The 13,516-nt window shown below is 39.5% G+C and overlaps 1 protein-coding gene across 1 annotated transcript in view; it reads right to left on the bottom strand.

Moving 5' to 3' along the window:
• LRRC72 (leucine rich repeat containing 72) overlaps positions 1–5,535 on the bottom strand; it is a gene marked incomplete at both ends in the record, with an annotated part of 49,541 nt that extends 44,006 nt beyond the window's left edge. The window contains one exon of the mRNA XM_082661708.1: positions 5,457–5,535. Within this exon, the coding sequence (XP_082517834.1) occupies positions 5,457–5,535 (79 nt within the window). The remainder of the gene's footprint in view (positions 1–5,456) is intronic.
• Between the last annotated feature and the right edge of the window lie 7,981 nt (positions 5,536–13,516).

The following is a 13,516-nucleotide window of genomic DNA, read 5'->3' as shown; positions in this document are numbered from 1 at the left end:
CCATAATTCAAAAAGAGTCATGTACCAAAATATTCATTGCAGCTCTATTTACAATAGCCCGGAGATGGAAACAACCTAAGTGTCCATCATCAGATGAATGGATAAAGAAGATGTGGCACATATATACAATGGAATATTACTCAGCCATAAAAAGAAACGAAATTGAGCTATCTGTAATGAGGTGGATAGACCTAGAGTATGTCATACAGAGTGAAGTAAGTCAGAAAGAGAAATACAAATACTGTATGCTAATACATATATATGCAATTTAAGAAAAAAAATGTCATGAAGAACCTAGGGGTAAGACAGGAATAAAGACACAGACCTACTAGAGAATGGACTTGAGGATGTGGGGAGGGGGAAGGGTAAGCTGTGACAAAGCCAGAGAGAGGCATGGACATATATACACTACCAAACGTAAGGTAAATAGCTAGTGGGAAGCAGCTGCATAGCACAGGGAGATCAGCTCGGTGCTTTGTGACCAACTAGAGGGGTGGGATAGGGAGGGTGGGAGGGAGGGAGACGCAAGAGGGAAGAGACATGGGAACATATGTATATGTATAACTGATTCACTTTGTTATAAAGCAGAAACTAACACACCATTGTAAAGCAATTATACCCCAATAAAGATGTTAAAAAAAAAACAACACACCATTGTAAAGCAATTATACTCTAATAAAGATGTAAAAAAAAAATAACAGTTCAATTAAAAACAAGTACTTTCAGAGAGCATCTTACAGAAGTAAACTACTAACAAGTTAATTTCTATTAGAATCACATTTAAAGATTATATTGTTGATTAATTTTTTAATCTTTTTACCTTATACCGATTAAGAAGAGGAAAATAAATTTTAAAAAGAACAGCTCTGTTCTTAGGAAAGGAACTCAGAAACTCATTTATTATAAGGTCTTCATGTGTTCCCTCTTCAAGAAAAATTTACAATTTAAGTGATCACAAGGAATAAAATAATGGAAATTTAAAATGGAATGTGAAAGCTGGGGGTTAGTGAAGGCACTTCTTGGATAAAAGGTTCTCCCTAGACGTCCTCACATGGCTGATCTACAAAAGAAGTATCCCTAGCAGAGTGAGCAGAGAGAACTTTTACCTCCATTTGGTGGGATTATAGCTGAGCAATCCAGCCTGAAATTTTAAAAATTTGTGTAAAATGTACATTCTCCTTTATAATCAATCTTGTTTTAATATAAAAATAAAGTGGCTCCCCCTAACCCCTCTCAAATCTTTGAGTAATATTTACATTGAAGCAAGACACCCTGTGTTTACCCTGTGGCTTTACCTCCCTGGCATGCTGCCATTGCCTGCAGGTGTATGCATAACCCAGTTTGAAAGCTCTATCATACCACGTATGTGGATTTGGATAAGAAAAAAGAGCCTTGCACTCCAAGTCAGGGCATGTGGGATTTAGTCTCAGCTCTGACGTTAACTAGTTGTTGGCCACCTTCAAGGCACTTAATGGCTCTGAGCCTCAGTGTCTTCAACAGTAAAATGAAGGAGTTGGAAGTTTAGCTCAAAAAATCCATTATTTAATTACACTCTCCCAGACAGGTAGTATGTATTGTTCACAGAGTAAAAGATTCTTATGGAGTTGTTGACATGTAATTGTTTTTCAAGAACAATTTTCTAGTTAAAAAAAAAAAGTGTAAGAAAAAATTATGCATGTAATGGCTATCATTAAAGCTAAATAATTTTTTTTAAATTCTCTTCTTAATTTTGTCTTGAATAATTCCAGTCTGGATGTTATTTTTCTAAGTGAGTAAAAAATATTTATGAAATAAAATAATCATTATCACCCATTTCTACTGTGTAGAATAAGCATAGAATGAGTCATATATCAGTTACAATCAAATCACATTCTTATATGTATAAAAAGATATATCTTTTTATGATATATAATGACCAGAGCATCAACATTTTCACTGTTATACCTTTAGGTAAAATAACATACCATTTTAATTGACAGCTACAGTATTCTGTATGTTTCCAGATTTTCCAAAATGAAAAGTACAATAGAATGTTGGGAATTCTTGGAATTCTACATGAGTCTTTCATGTTACTGCACATCTTATGAAAACAGGCACTGACTGCCTCTGTTCAGGACCACATTGTAAAGCATTGTAAAGGATATTTGGCCTTGGGAGATAGAGACAGTGTCTACCTCCAGAGCAAAGGGTGGGTGTTTTGTTTGTTACTGTGCAGCATCATAAAGATCATGTCTCCCTCCTTTATAATAACGATAAGGTCAGGCGGGCTTACTACCCAATATAAAAGATTTGGGTTCCCTAAGCTCAGAGTTCCTCTCCTATAACACAAGCCACTGTATGTGACCACATCACCTGGACTAGGAATTGTGGCTAAGGGAATTAGTGCAAATATCCAAACTCTGGCTATGCTGTTACTGTGAGTAATAAACTGTCCTTAGTCTCTGACCCAAAAGTCTCTATTTTCTGCCAGCATCTGTCACACTGCGGCTGGCTAGCTTTTTCTTCTGCTTGTGCAGGTTTTTGGTTTTGTTCTTGTTTTTTTTTAATGGAATGCATCCATGTAATGTGTTTTTCAGCATTTATATTTCTCCTTACCGTCTCATGAACCTCTATCTTTTAAAGTCAGCTGCTGGATTAAATTGTTGCATCATGTTCCACCGCAACGTATTTTATAGTTTATTTACTCATTACTCTATTGATGGACATTTACATTGTCCAGTTTTTTGCTATGATAAACAATGCTGTATTAAATGCTTTTGTGCTCTTGTGTTAGTATTCCATTAGCTGAAATCCCTTGATGATATTAATGAATCATACATGAGTGTCCTTTTCTTTGTAGGATGATATCAATCTTGTTGAAATTTGCCAATCTAATTAGAGTAAAATTTTATCTCAATGTTTTCATTTGTATTTATTTAGTGAAGTTGTGTCTTTTCAAATGTTTATTGGTCATTTTTATTTTTTCTGTGAATTGTTGTTTCATATTAATTGCTTAATTTTTACCATGCAAATGCCAGTGACTGAAGCTTTACAAGCTAGATCTGTAAAGAATTTTCTAGATATTTCCTGAAGTCAACAGTGAGTTGCCTCAAGTCATCTTGTAGCATCCTCCAAAGCTGTCTTCCTTTGCTCTCTTCTCCCTGGCTAATGCCTGTTGCCCTTTAGACTGCTTAAATAAACTTCATCTATCTCCAAAAGTACCCCTTCACTGATCTCCAGGGTCCATGCCCAGGATGCTATCCTCCGATGCTCTAAGTGTTGCATTTTTTGAGTTATCAGAATGGTGGTGGATTGTGAGCTAATGGAGGAAGTATCAGTCTCTCCTCATCCTTATGGCATGCTTAGTTATTGGGGTTCTGAAGGAATATTGCCCACATGTAATATTTCTTAAACTCTCAGGAAAACAGCCATTTCCACTTCATCCTTACATACCTGTTTTCTCTCAAAATTCACACACGATCCTCTAAATGCCTCCCTGTATAGGAACAGGAAGTGTTTCAGGTTTGGAAATATACTATACTGTCTGGGAAAGCTAGGAACCTCTAGACAGAACCCCAGCTTAACCAAATAATAAATTTTCAATTCCAAACCTGAGTTTGCTTCAGTGTGATTTCACATCTTCTCCCAAGAACTCCATGTCTAAGCTCTGTCTATCTCACCAAATAGCTATCCTTTGACTATTCCTTGCACCTAGGGAATCACATGTCCATCAGGGTCCTAGGTATACAGTGTGAAAAAGATGAGGGGGCAAGAACTCCAGGTGGGTTCATCCACTTTTCCCACAGTGGAGTGGGTGGGAGTGGTAGGGAAAGAGTCCAGTGGAAGAACTGAGCAGGGCCCTCTAAGTCGTGGAGCCTAGGTCAGAAGCCCCCTTGCCTGAAATTAGAGGTGGTACTGGGTGGAAAAGTCATACAAGTCACAAATATTAATTTCCATTATAGGACTTCATTGTGTGATGTCATTGAAATTACTAACCCTTCCCTCCCTTTGCTCAGTTTAGGCTTGATGAGTTATTGATCGTTTATCTTGAGCTAGCAGAGAAGTCTTGTTAGTGCTGTTAAGAATGCTGAATTTTTTCACACATATGATGTAACAATCAGGCATTTCAAGCATAAATTCTCTCTATATATAAATGTGGGGTATGTATATGTTTGTACATATATGTGTATATATGTGTGCATACACGTATAAATACACATGTGTGCATGTATATATTCATATATATGTACACATGCACACACATATAGCAGGCACACTGTACAATGCCCCCTGTGATCCCCACTGGTTTTCACATCCTGTATGATTAGTCCTCTCTCCTTGCAAGTGGGCTGGACTTTGGTCTCACTTCTAATGAATGGAATACAGCAGAAGGATGGGCTATTAATCACTTCTGAGAGCAGCTTACAAAAAGACTGTGGCTTCTGTCTGGGGCACCCTCTTTTGTTCTCTGGTCCACTCTAAGGTAAACCAGCTGCTGTGTTGTGAGCTGACCTATGGGGAGGCCCATATGGCAAGGTACTGATGTCTCTGGCCAAAAGTCAGAGAGGACCTGAAGCCTGCAATGGTCATGTGAGCCAGCTTGGAAGTAGGTCCCCCCAAAGGAGGCTTGAGATGGCCACAGCCCTGCAGCCTTGTGGGAGACTCAGTCAGAGTCACATAGCTGAGGCACACCCAGATTCCTGACACTCAGAAATGGAGATAATGTGGTTTTTTTTGTTTTAATACGAAAAAGATTTTCTTGACATATGTACATATATATATATATATATATATATATATATATATATATATATATGTATATGTACATAAAGCTGGGAAAGAGAAGGGACCATTGAGGCAAATGCATAGGGAGAGAGGAAGCATCTGAAAACAGCTGTGGGCATCCTGACATTTCCAAGTCTAGGGAAAATTGGCCAGGAGCTTGGGTGGCCAAGTTAACAGTCAAGCCAGGGATGGCACAGTGGATGATACATGCAGCTCTCTTCCATTCTCCTAACTGGAACTTCTCAAGTCTGGTGTAATTTCTGAACTGGGCTCATATGCTCCTCACCCTCCAACACAAACACGCACACACTCCTGCACACCCCTGAGGTGTGGTCCTCCGGCTTGCTGTAGGCAGAGAGGAGGTTAAGTTTCACTTAAAGGGGCCGAGCCACTTTCCAGTGACACAAAGTCCATTGCAAAGCTCACAGTTTGCAGAATAAGATCTGCTCTTCATTTGTTGAGTTTCTTCATAGAAGAAAGGAATTAGCTGGTGGCTCCCATGAAGCCCTGGGCAGGTTATGAGGCTGCCAGGCTCAGATGAGCACAGGCACAGCTGCCCTGACCAGGAGCCTCCAAACACAATGCTGCCTCCTCTAAGTCAGAGGGGTGTCCTGACTTGGGGGCCCCAGTGTTCTTACTGAGAGTAGAGGTTCCTCCCTAAATATGGATGGTGCTGTCCCCCATGGCACTACCTGGGTTTTGGCCAGGTGCTTTGTATGAATGCAGCACCCGAAGTGTATCCATCACAGCAGGTGTGGTGCTGTCCCCCATCGCCCCCCCCGTTCTCTGTTTGTTCTTTTAATATTGAGCTGTTTATATATTTTGGAGATTAATCCTTTGTCCACTGATCCGTTTGCAAATATTTTCTCTCATTCTGAGGGTTGTCTTTTCATCTTGTTTGTAGTTCCCTTTGCTTTGCAAAAGTTTTTAAGTTTCATTAGGTCCCATTTTTTAATTTTTGTTTTTATTTCCATTACTCTAGGAGATGGATCAAAAAAGATTTTGCTGTGATTTATGTCAAAGAGTGTTCTTCCTATGTTTTCCTCTAAGAATTTTATAGTGTCTGGTCTTACATTTAGGTCTCTAATCCATTTTGAGTTTATTTTTGTGTATGGTGTTAGGGAGTGTTCTAATTTCATTCTTTTCCATGTAGTTGTCCAGTTTTCCCAGCACCACTTATTGAAGAGACTGTCTTTTCTCCATTGTATATCCTTGCCTCCTTTGTCATAGATTAGTTGACCATAAGTACGTGGGTTTATCTCTGGGCTTTCTATCCTGTTCCATTGATCTATATTTCTGTTTTTGTGCCAGTACCATATTGTCTTGATTACTGTAACTTTGTAGTATAGTCTGAAGTCAGGGAGTCTGATTCCTCAAGCTCCAGTTTTTTCCCTCAAGACTGCTTTGGCTAATCGGGGTCTTTTGTGTCTCCATACAAATTTTAAGATTTTTTCTTCTAGTTCTATAAAAAATGCCATTGGTAATTTGATAGGGATTGCATTTAATCTGTAGATTGCTTTGGGTAGTATAGTCATTTTCACAATATTAATTCTTCTAATCCCAGAACATGGTATATCTCTCCATCTGTTTATATCATCTTTGATTTCTTTCATCAGTGTCTTATAGTTTTCTGCATACAGGTCTTTTGTCTCCTTAGGTAGGTTTATTCCTAGGTATTTTATTCTTTTTGTTGCAATGGTGAATGGGATTGTTTCCTTAATTTCTCTTTCTGATATTTTATTGTTAGTGTATAGGAATGCAAGAGATTTCTGTGCATTAATTTTGTATCCTGCAACTTTACCAAATTCATTGATTAGCTCTAGTAGTTTTCTGGTGGCATCTTTAGGATTCTCTATGTGTAGTATCATATCATCTGCAAACAATGACAGTTTTACTTCTTCTTCTCTAATTTGTATTCCTTTTATTTCTTTTTCTTCTCTGATTGCTGTGGCTAGGACTTCCAAAACTATGTTGAATAATAGTGGCAAGAGTGGACATCCTTGTCTTGTTCCTGATCTTAGAGGAAATGTTTTCAGTTTTTCACCATTGAGAATGATGTTTGCTGTGGGTTTGTTGTATATGGCCTTTAATATGTTGAGGTAGGTTCCCTCTATGCCCACTTTCTGGAGAGTTTTTATCATAAATGGATGTTGAATTTTGTCAAAAGCTTTTTCTGCATCTATTGAGATGATCATATGGTTTTTATTCTGCCATAGTTTTTGGTCTAAAGGTGGGGATTTAAGCTTATCCAGACCTCACAACTCTAGCCACAATTATTGGTCAATCACACAAGCCAGGCCAATCAGAATCCTTCTCTAGAATCTTTTCACTATCTTTAAGCTATTACTGTATGAGCCTAGAGACTGCCATCAGCCATGTTTCTTTCTATATAGAAACTGGAGCTACAGTAGAGGAAAATAAAACTAACACACAGAGCAAGAGAAGATCAAGTCTAATGGCATTTGAGTTCTTGGTTCTAGCTTGCTCCATGCGTGCTTCCACTGCAGTTTGGTTATGCAGGTCAACGTATACTTTCTTTTTGGTTTAAGCTGGTTTGCATTAGATTTCTCTACGTTAAATCAAGAGTGTGACCAAGGTAGTTGATGTGGTAATGTTATCTTGAGCGTGTACCGCATAATATCATGGCATTTTCACATATACATGTTGTTTCTTGGATCTACATCCTGCCGACACTGACTCTAATTTTTATTGCAACACTTGCCCAGAGTTTGCATCTATTGATCTCCCTGCCCCACCCGTCCCCCAAATTAGGAACTAATAAGAAAAATTTGAAATAATTCCTGTTCTCTCCCTCTCTATATATAAATTTACATTAAAACTATTGGACAGCTGCCAAGAGTTTGAAGTACAGCTGCATTTTGTGAATTAGTTAAATATCATAACCCTGTTTGCAGTTTCTATCAGTAACTGGAATGAATGTTATAAAAAGAGCATTTACTAAAAAGAATGTGTTGTGTAATTTAATGTATGCTAAATGTAGGTGGTCTAAAAATATTTTACTGCATTCCTACCTTTACTAATCAACTTTTTAAATACTGTCACTAAAGTGTGAATACCATTCGACAAAGGAAGTCAACCAAGCCCTTTATATGACATTATTTTAAATAATCTTTTCTATATTTTCTAAGTCAGATTGTATAAGTAGTTAATCCATCTACCTATAGTAATGTTAGTTGGTGGAAAATGTCATGCATCCTGCCTTTGCTGTGATTACATACATTCCTTTTCAACTTCCTTTTGTTGACTTTTGTTATATTTTGTATCATAGCTTTAGCAACTAGGATGTCTTTGGGGTGAAGAAAATCCCTTACTTCCGATCCTTGTCATTTACTAATTAATGACTCAAAGTATTACAAGTGCACTCCCATAACTGTTTATCTTGCTGTGGCCAATGCTGAAAGTGACTTCTACTATCAAAATTATTCAGTTCTTTGATATGATCTCTTGCTATTTTTTGGTTCTGTTTTCTGTAAAAGTTCAGGAATTCCATCAGAAGTCCTTTGACAAGAGAAGTTACCAAGAATATTACTGGATTGGTAAACTTGACAGTTTCTTTGCTAAGAAAGTCTAGCTTCCATATCTTAACTTCTTACCCTACAGCTATTTTGTTCCCTCTTGACACATTTTTTCCTGTACGAGTCTTGTTTGAATAAACTATTTTTTATTAACTTTATTTTGTAACTTAGATATGGCTCACACCTAAACTGTAGGTAGCTATGGTAACATAACAAGTTCACACTTTGTATTAATTAGGAACTTTTAAGAAGCTTCATTTAACTGGTGGAATGACCCCAAGGCTCTTGTCTGGAGATCCACATGAGACCCACTGGAAAATCAAAAAGTCTGGCTGTGGCTTTTTCCCAGGGCAGCTTCTAAGCCCTGGATCTTATATTGTTTATCTATAAATGATCCTGGTTGTTGCTTCCAAGTCCTTCTGGTTTGTCGTGCACAGAGCCACTAGCAGACTCGTTGGCAGTGACAGGTGCTAACCTTGGAGGAAAGGTGTAGTTATCAGTGAGGATGTCTTTCACTATAGTATCAGGACACTAGGCTCTACTTGTTTCAACAGTAAAGAAATGCCTTGCCTCCCTAACAAGAAGTCCAAAGGAAATCAGTTCTGGGCTCCATACAGTCAGGAACGGGGCTCCAGAACTCTGCTAGTTTTAAAGGCTACACTCCTCTAAGGCAACTTTCTTTTCAGGTTGCCTCCCCCCAACACAGGTCAGCAGTAGCAGTTCCAGGTTTCACAGTTTGACATGCCACTATTGAGAGAAATAAGAGGGGCGACTTTCCATTTTCACCTTCCAAGAGTGAAAACCTTTTAGGGAGTCTTTCTTTCCCTGAATGCTTCCCTTCAGGTATCCTGGGCCAGAAGGGCATCACATGCCCTCCTAAACATTGGCAAGGGGAGTGGTATTGCTATCATTGGTAGACAGTCAATCATTGGTGAACTCCTACATCACCCACTGGGCTCCTCCTTCCACAAGCACATGCTTCTCCCCTGGCCTGAACTCTGATACTGCACCCACCTACCACCCCGTGGGGCTTCTCCGACAATGAGCAGAGGCTCTGAATCCTCAGTATGGGCCCACTCCATGCATCGACGGGTTCTTCACCCAACCCAGGCTCTGACACCCGTGTGCTCTGTCACGCCACTGAGACTGCTTACCCAGCAACGGTCTGTTCCAACAAGAGTTAAAACCTTGCTCAGATGCAATTTTTATAGCAGTCTGTTTAAAGAAACAAGTTGATATGGAAAACAGCAATGTACAAAGTAAAAAAAAAAAAAGCTATGAGATTTTTCCACTTGCAGGAAAAAATAAATGGGAGTGGTCAGACTAGAAAGCTTTGATGGTACATGCACACTGTTGCTATAGTACCTACAGTTAACAAATGTGGTTTTCATAAATTAAAAAATATATATAACTATTCCCCCATCTCATCAGCAGTATCTCAAGTTACAGAAACAGAAAATAGCAATTTCAAATGACATTTTAACTTTTAAAACTATGTAGTGGTATTTGTCAATTGGAAATATAAAAATAAGAATCTGACCCTGTTTTGCCAGAAATGAATTTAAAACAGAACAATTGATTTTTAAGAGTTAATGTGATGGTACTTATGATCGGTCCTGACCATAATTTCATCATTCTTGTCACTAGAAGGGAACTTAGAGTGGCAATAAACCTTTTATGTTGCTATATTACCTGCAAGATTTCCACAGCAGGCTCATTTTACAGATGTGAAGACTGAGGCACAGTGAGTTAAGTAACTGATCCAGGGTCACACAGCTGTAAGAGGGACAGGCAGGACCCACCCCATGCAGCCTGGCTCCCTTACCCTTATAGTTCCTAGTGTGTGCTCATCTGAGGAAAAAATACATGGCTGTGGTATTATCTTTACTAGAAGAAAATTAAGAAATAACCAGAGAGGGGAAAGGATTTATGAATCATCTGTCCTGTGGAAATTAAACAGCTGTAAAAGAATGATACAATAGTTACATTTACCAGTGAGGAAAGATGTTTAGTTTATCACACAATGTTTGCTGTAAAAACTGAATCAGGACCATCTACAGATTATAAAGCGAGTGTTTGTATAAACCTATAAATGCCCCAAGCAGGACTGGAAGGATTCTAGGCAAAGTGTCCACAGTGTCATTCTGGGAGAGCAGACTTGGGATATGAATTTGGAGTACAAGAGGACAGCAGAATTTGGATTATGAAATGAGGAATCTCAGGGGATAGAGGTGAGTCAACACAGCTCAGAAAGGAAAGGTCAAGCAGGCCACCTGAGAGACAGGAACACCTAGGAGGTCCATGCTACCCAATCAGTGGGGTGGATCCCACAGGCCAGAAACTGGGGGCTCCCCTGTCTCAGCTCCATGCCGGGAGGCCAGCTGCCCAGACCAACTCCAGGGTGATATCAGGCATACCTGGGCCAGGCGTACTCTCCTGGGTCCCTCACCTTTTCAGGGTTAAAAGACACGCCGTGACCAGCAGCCAATGCCAGGTAAATAAATGCTGGACAGAGCTCAAGCCCATGGTTGGTCCCTCACTAGACAGAAAAGCTCAAAGGTGTGCAAGAGAAACAAAAGTCCCTTTCAGAACCTCTGCTGTGGTTAACCAGCCCTTTGTCATGAACGGTCTACTCAGAACATCCTGACCTGCTTTCTGTTTAACTCCCTTCAGGAGAAGTTCAGGAACCTCCACCATGTTTCAGGAAGGCAGCTGATACTGGGGGTGAACACAGGAATGAGACTCAGTTCTTGTCCTGATTTGGTGAGTGGCCAGGGTTAATCTGCCAGTCAGCTACCTTTGAACCTTGCGTCACTCCATTTGAGAGGCCACATTTTCTTTCTGACTGTGAGTAAAGACCACCATCCAGAATGCAGAGCCATCTGGGTAAGGCCAGGAGGCTTGAACCCCTCCTGTCGTGATGGCTTCTTCTACTTTCATACCAGTCACCATATGATGTTACTTGTCACCATATGAGTAACGTTGGGTTTCCCCGTTGGACTCAAACTGCAAAATGGTCAGGTTCTGTCCCCACGCATCCGAGACCCTGGGCCCAGGATCAGAGGGAAGTCTCAGCCTGGCTTCTCTAGGCAGCTCCGTCTAACTGGTCGTAAGGTCCAGAGCAAGGTTGGGAGAATCTGGGGTCTGGGAAAGGGGGAACGACCCCATGCTTAGAGTCTCCATTGCTACACTCTGCGGGTGGCCCCAGAGTGGGAGAGGACAGGGCCCCAGGGCTTCTCCCAAGATGACAGGATGGTTATCCTCATATGGTTTTATTTCTTAGCAAATTCACCAGAGAGTTTCAGTGGCCTTAAGCATTCTCCTAAACCAATCCAGCTGTTTTGCAAATGTCAAAGGCATTTTGGGTGAAATTTGGTGACTTATGGAAGTTAGGAACTTGATGAAATTAAAATGGAAATAATTTTATGGAGAAAAAAGCCTGACTAGAATTTTGAGTGGTTTTCACTAAATTTATAGATTAATTTAGGGAAAATCCAGATCAATATAAATGATTGACTTCCCATGCAGGTGCAGGAGTATGAAATGTTATTCTATTTGTTGAGATCAGTATCTCAGAGGACAAGGCCATCTCTTTGCCCATCCTCTTTAAAAAAATTTTTTTAAAGACTGACTTGGCTATTTGTGGTTAAATATGTGGTGTTGGGCATAGTCTATGATGGGATTTGTACTTGATCTTAATTGGGGTAAGGCTTCTGAAGCAATTTAATAAAGTGGTGACAGAATCATTTCAATACAGTCGGTGAATCATTTGACTATGGAAATTTCTTGGTGATTTTGAAATAATTAATAGCAAGTTAGTGATAGTCACTCTGAAAAATGATAACATTACTCTTAGCTCTCTCTCTCTGCCTATTCTTACTTCTCACAAGAGTTTTATTTATCCAAAAATATTTGTTTAAACTCTCTCATGTTACAGAACTGTTTTAGGCCCTAGGGACACATCAGATAAAAACAAAATTTCTTTCCCTCATTACATTTTAGTGGGTACAACCGAGTTATATAACATGACATATCTTTATACATAGCTGTTTCCATGAGAAACAAGAAAAACAAGAAAAGGTTGACTGTTTCACCATGAAGATGGTGGTACCATTTGAACTGCTTGTCATATTTCTGGTCCTCTGCTCTTCTCAGCACATGGTTAGATTACACTTCCTTGATCCCTTCTCATTGCATGGGGCCAGGTGACTAGTTATAGCCAGTGAGTTATAAATAGAAATAATTTGGGTCACTTCTGAATGGGAGCATTTAAATGCCAGTGCAAGATTTTCCGTGACATTTCTTTTGGTCTGACATGAGGATGGCAACATCTGCGAAAGTGGCTGCTTTGTCCATCTGGGCTCCTGAATGACTACTACCTCCTCCTAATGGACATGGTGTGTGACTGAGACATTTTGTGGTATTGATCCTTTGAGATTTTGTAGGGGAGACATTATTTGTTACTGCAGCATAGCTCAGCTTATACAGACTAATACAATGTGTTTAAAGGAAAACAAAATGAAGCATTTTTATTAGGACCTGTGAGCAATCAGGTGTCAGGTTATACTTGCACAGCACAATTTGGCAAATATTGACCAGGCTTTGTACAGTATTCCTTCCACTGGAACTAACTGGAATCAACTAGTAAATGTCTCTTGTTGCCTTTTCCATTTTCCTTTTCCTAATCATTGGTCCCACGTCCCATGGCTGCAGCTCTGGTTCATTTTCTCTTAAGTGCTTGGCACCTTCTCCTAATACACTCCGTAAACCTCTTGAATTGTATCTGGCTTTGACAGTCTATTATGAATACCACATATTTCTGGTTTCATTCTTCCTATACTCCACGTTGCACCAAGTGCAACATGAACATCTTCCTTGCATTTAGTCTAGATGACATGTTAATTTATTTTAGTGGGCTAAGGTAATGCTACAGCATTCCAATGCATATTGATACACTTGGATTGGCTCTATCATTTTCAGAATTATTACTTTATTAGTAAATGATACTTCAATTATCATATATTCAATCCCTTTTCCTCCCCAATTTAAATAAATAGGGATTGGTCAGATTGGAATCACTTAGGCAACCAGAACTCTGGGGTATGTTTCTAGGGCAGTGTTTTTTATCATTGGCTCTATGATAACATTACGTGAGGAGATCTGAAAGATCCCAGAGCCCAACCAGCACCCCAGGCTGATTGCAATGAAATCACGGA

The sequence above is a fragment of the Grampus griseus genome (genome assembly GCF_964374135.1).
Source record: "Grampus griseus genome assembly, chromosome: 9".
NCBI lineage: Eukaryota > Metazoa > Chordata > Mammalia > Artiodactyla > Delphinidae > Grampus > Grampus griseus.
This window is presented reverse-complemented; position numbering and strand designations above follow the sequence as displayed.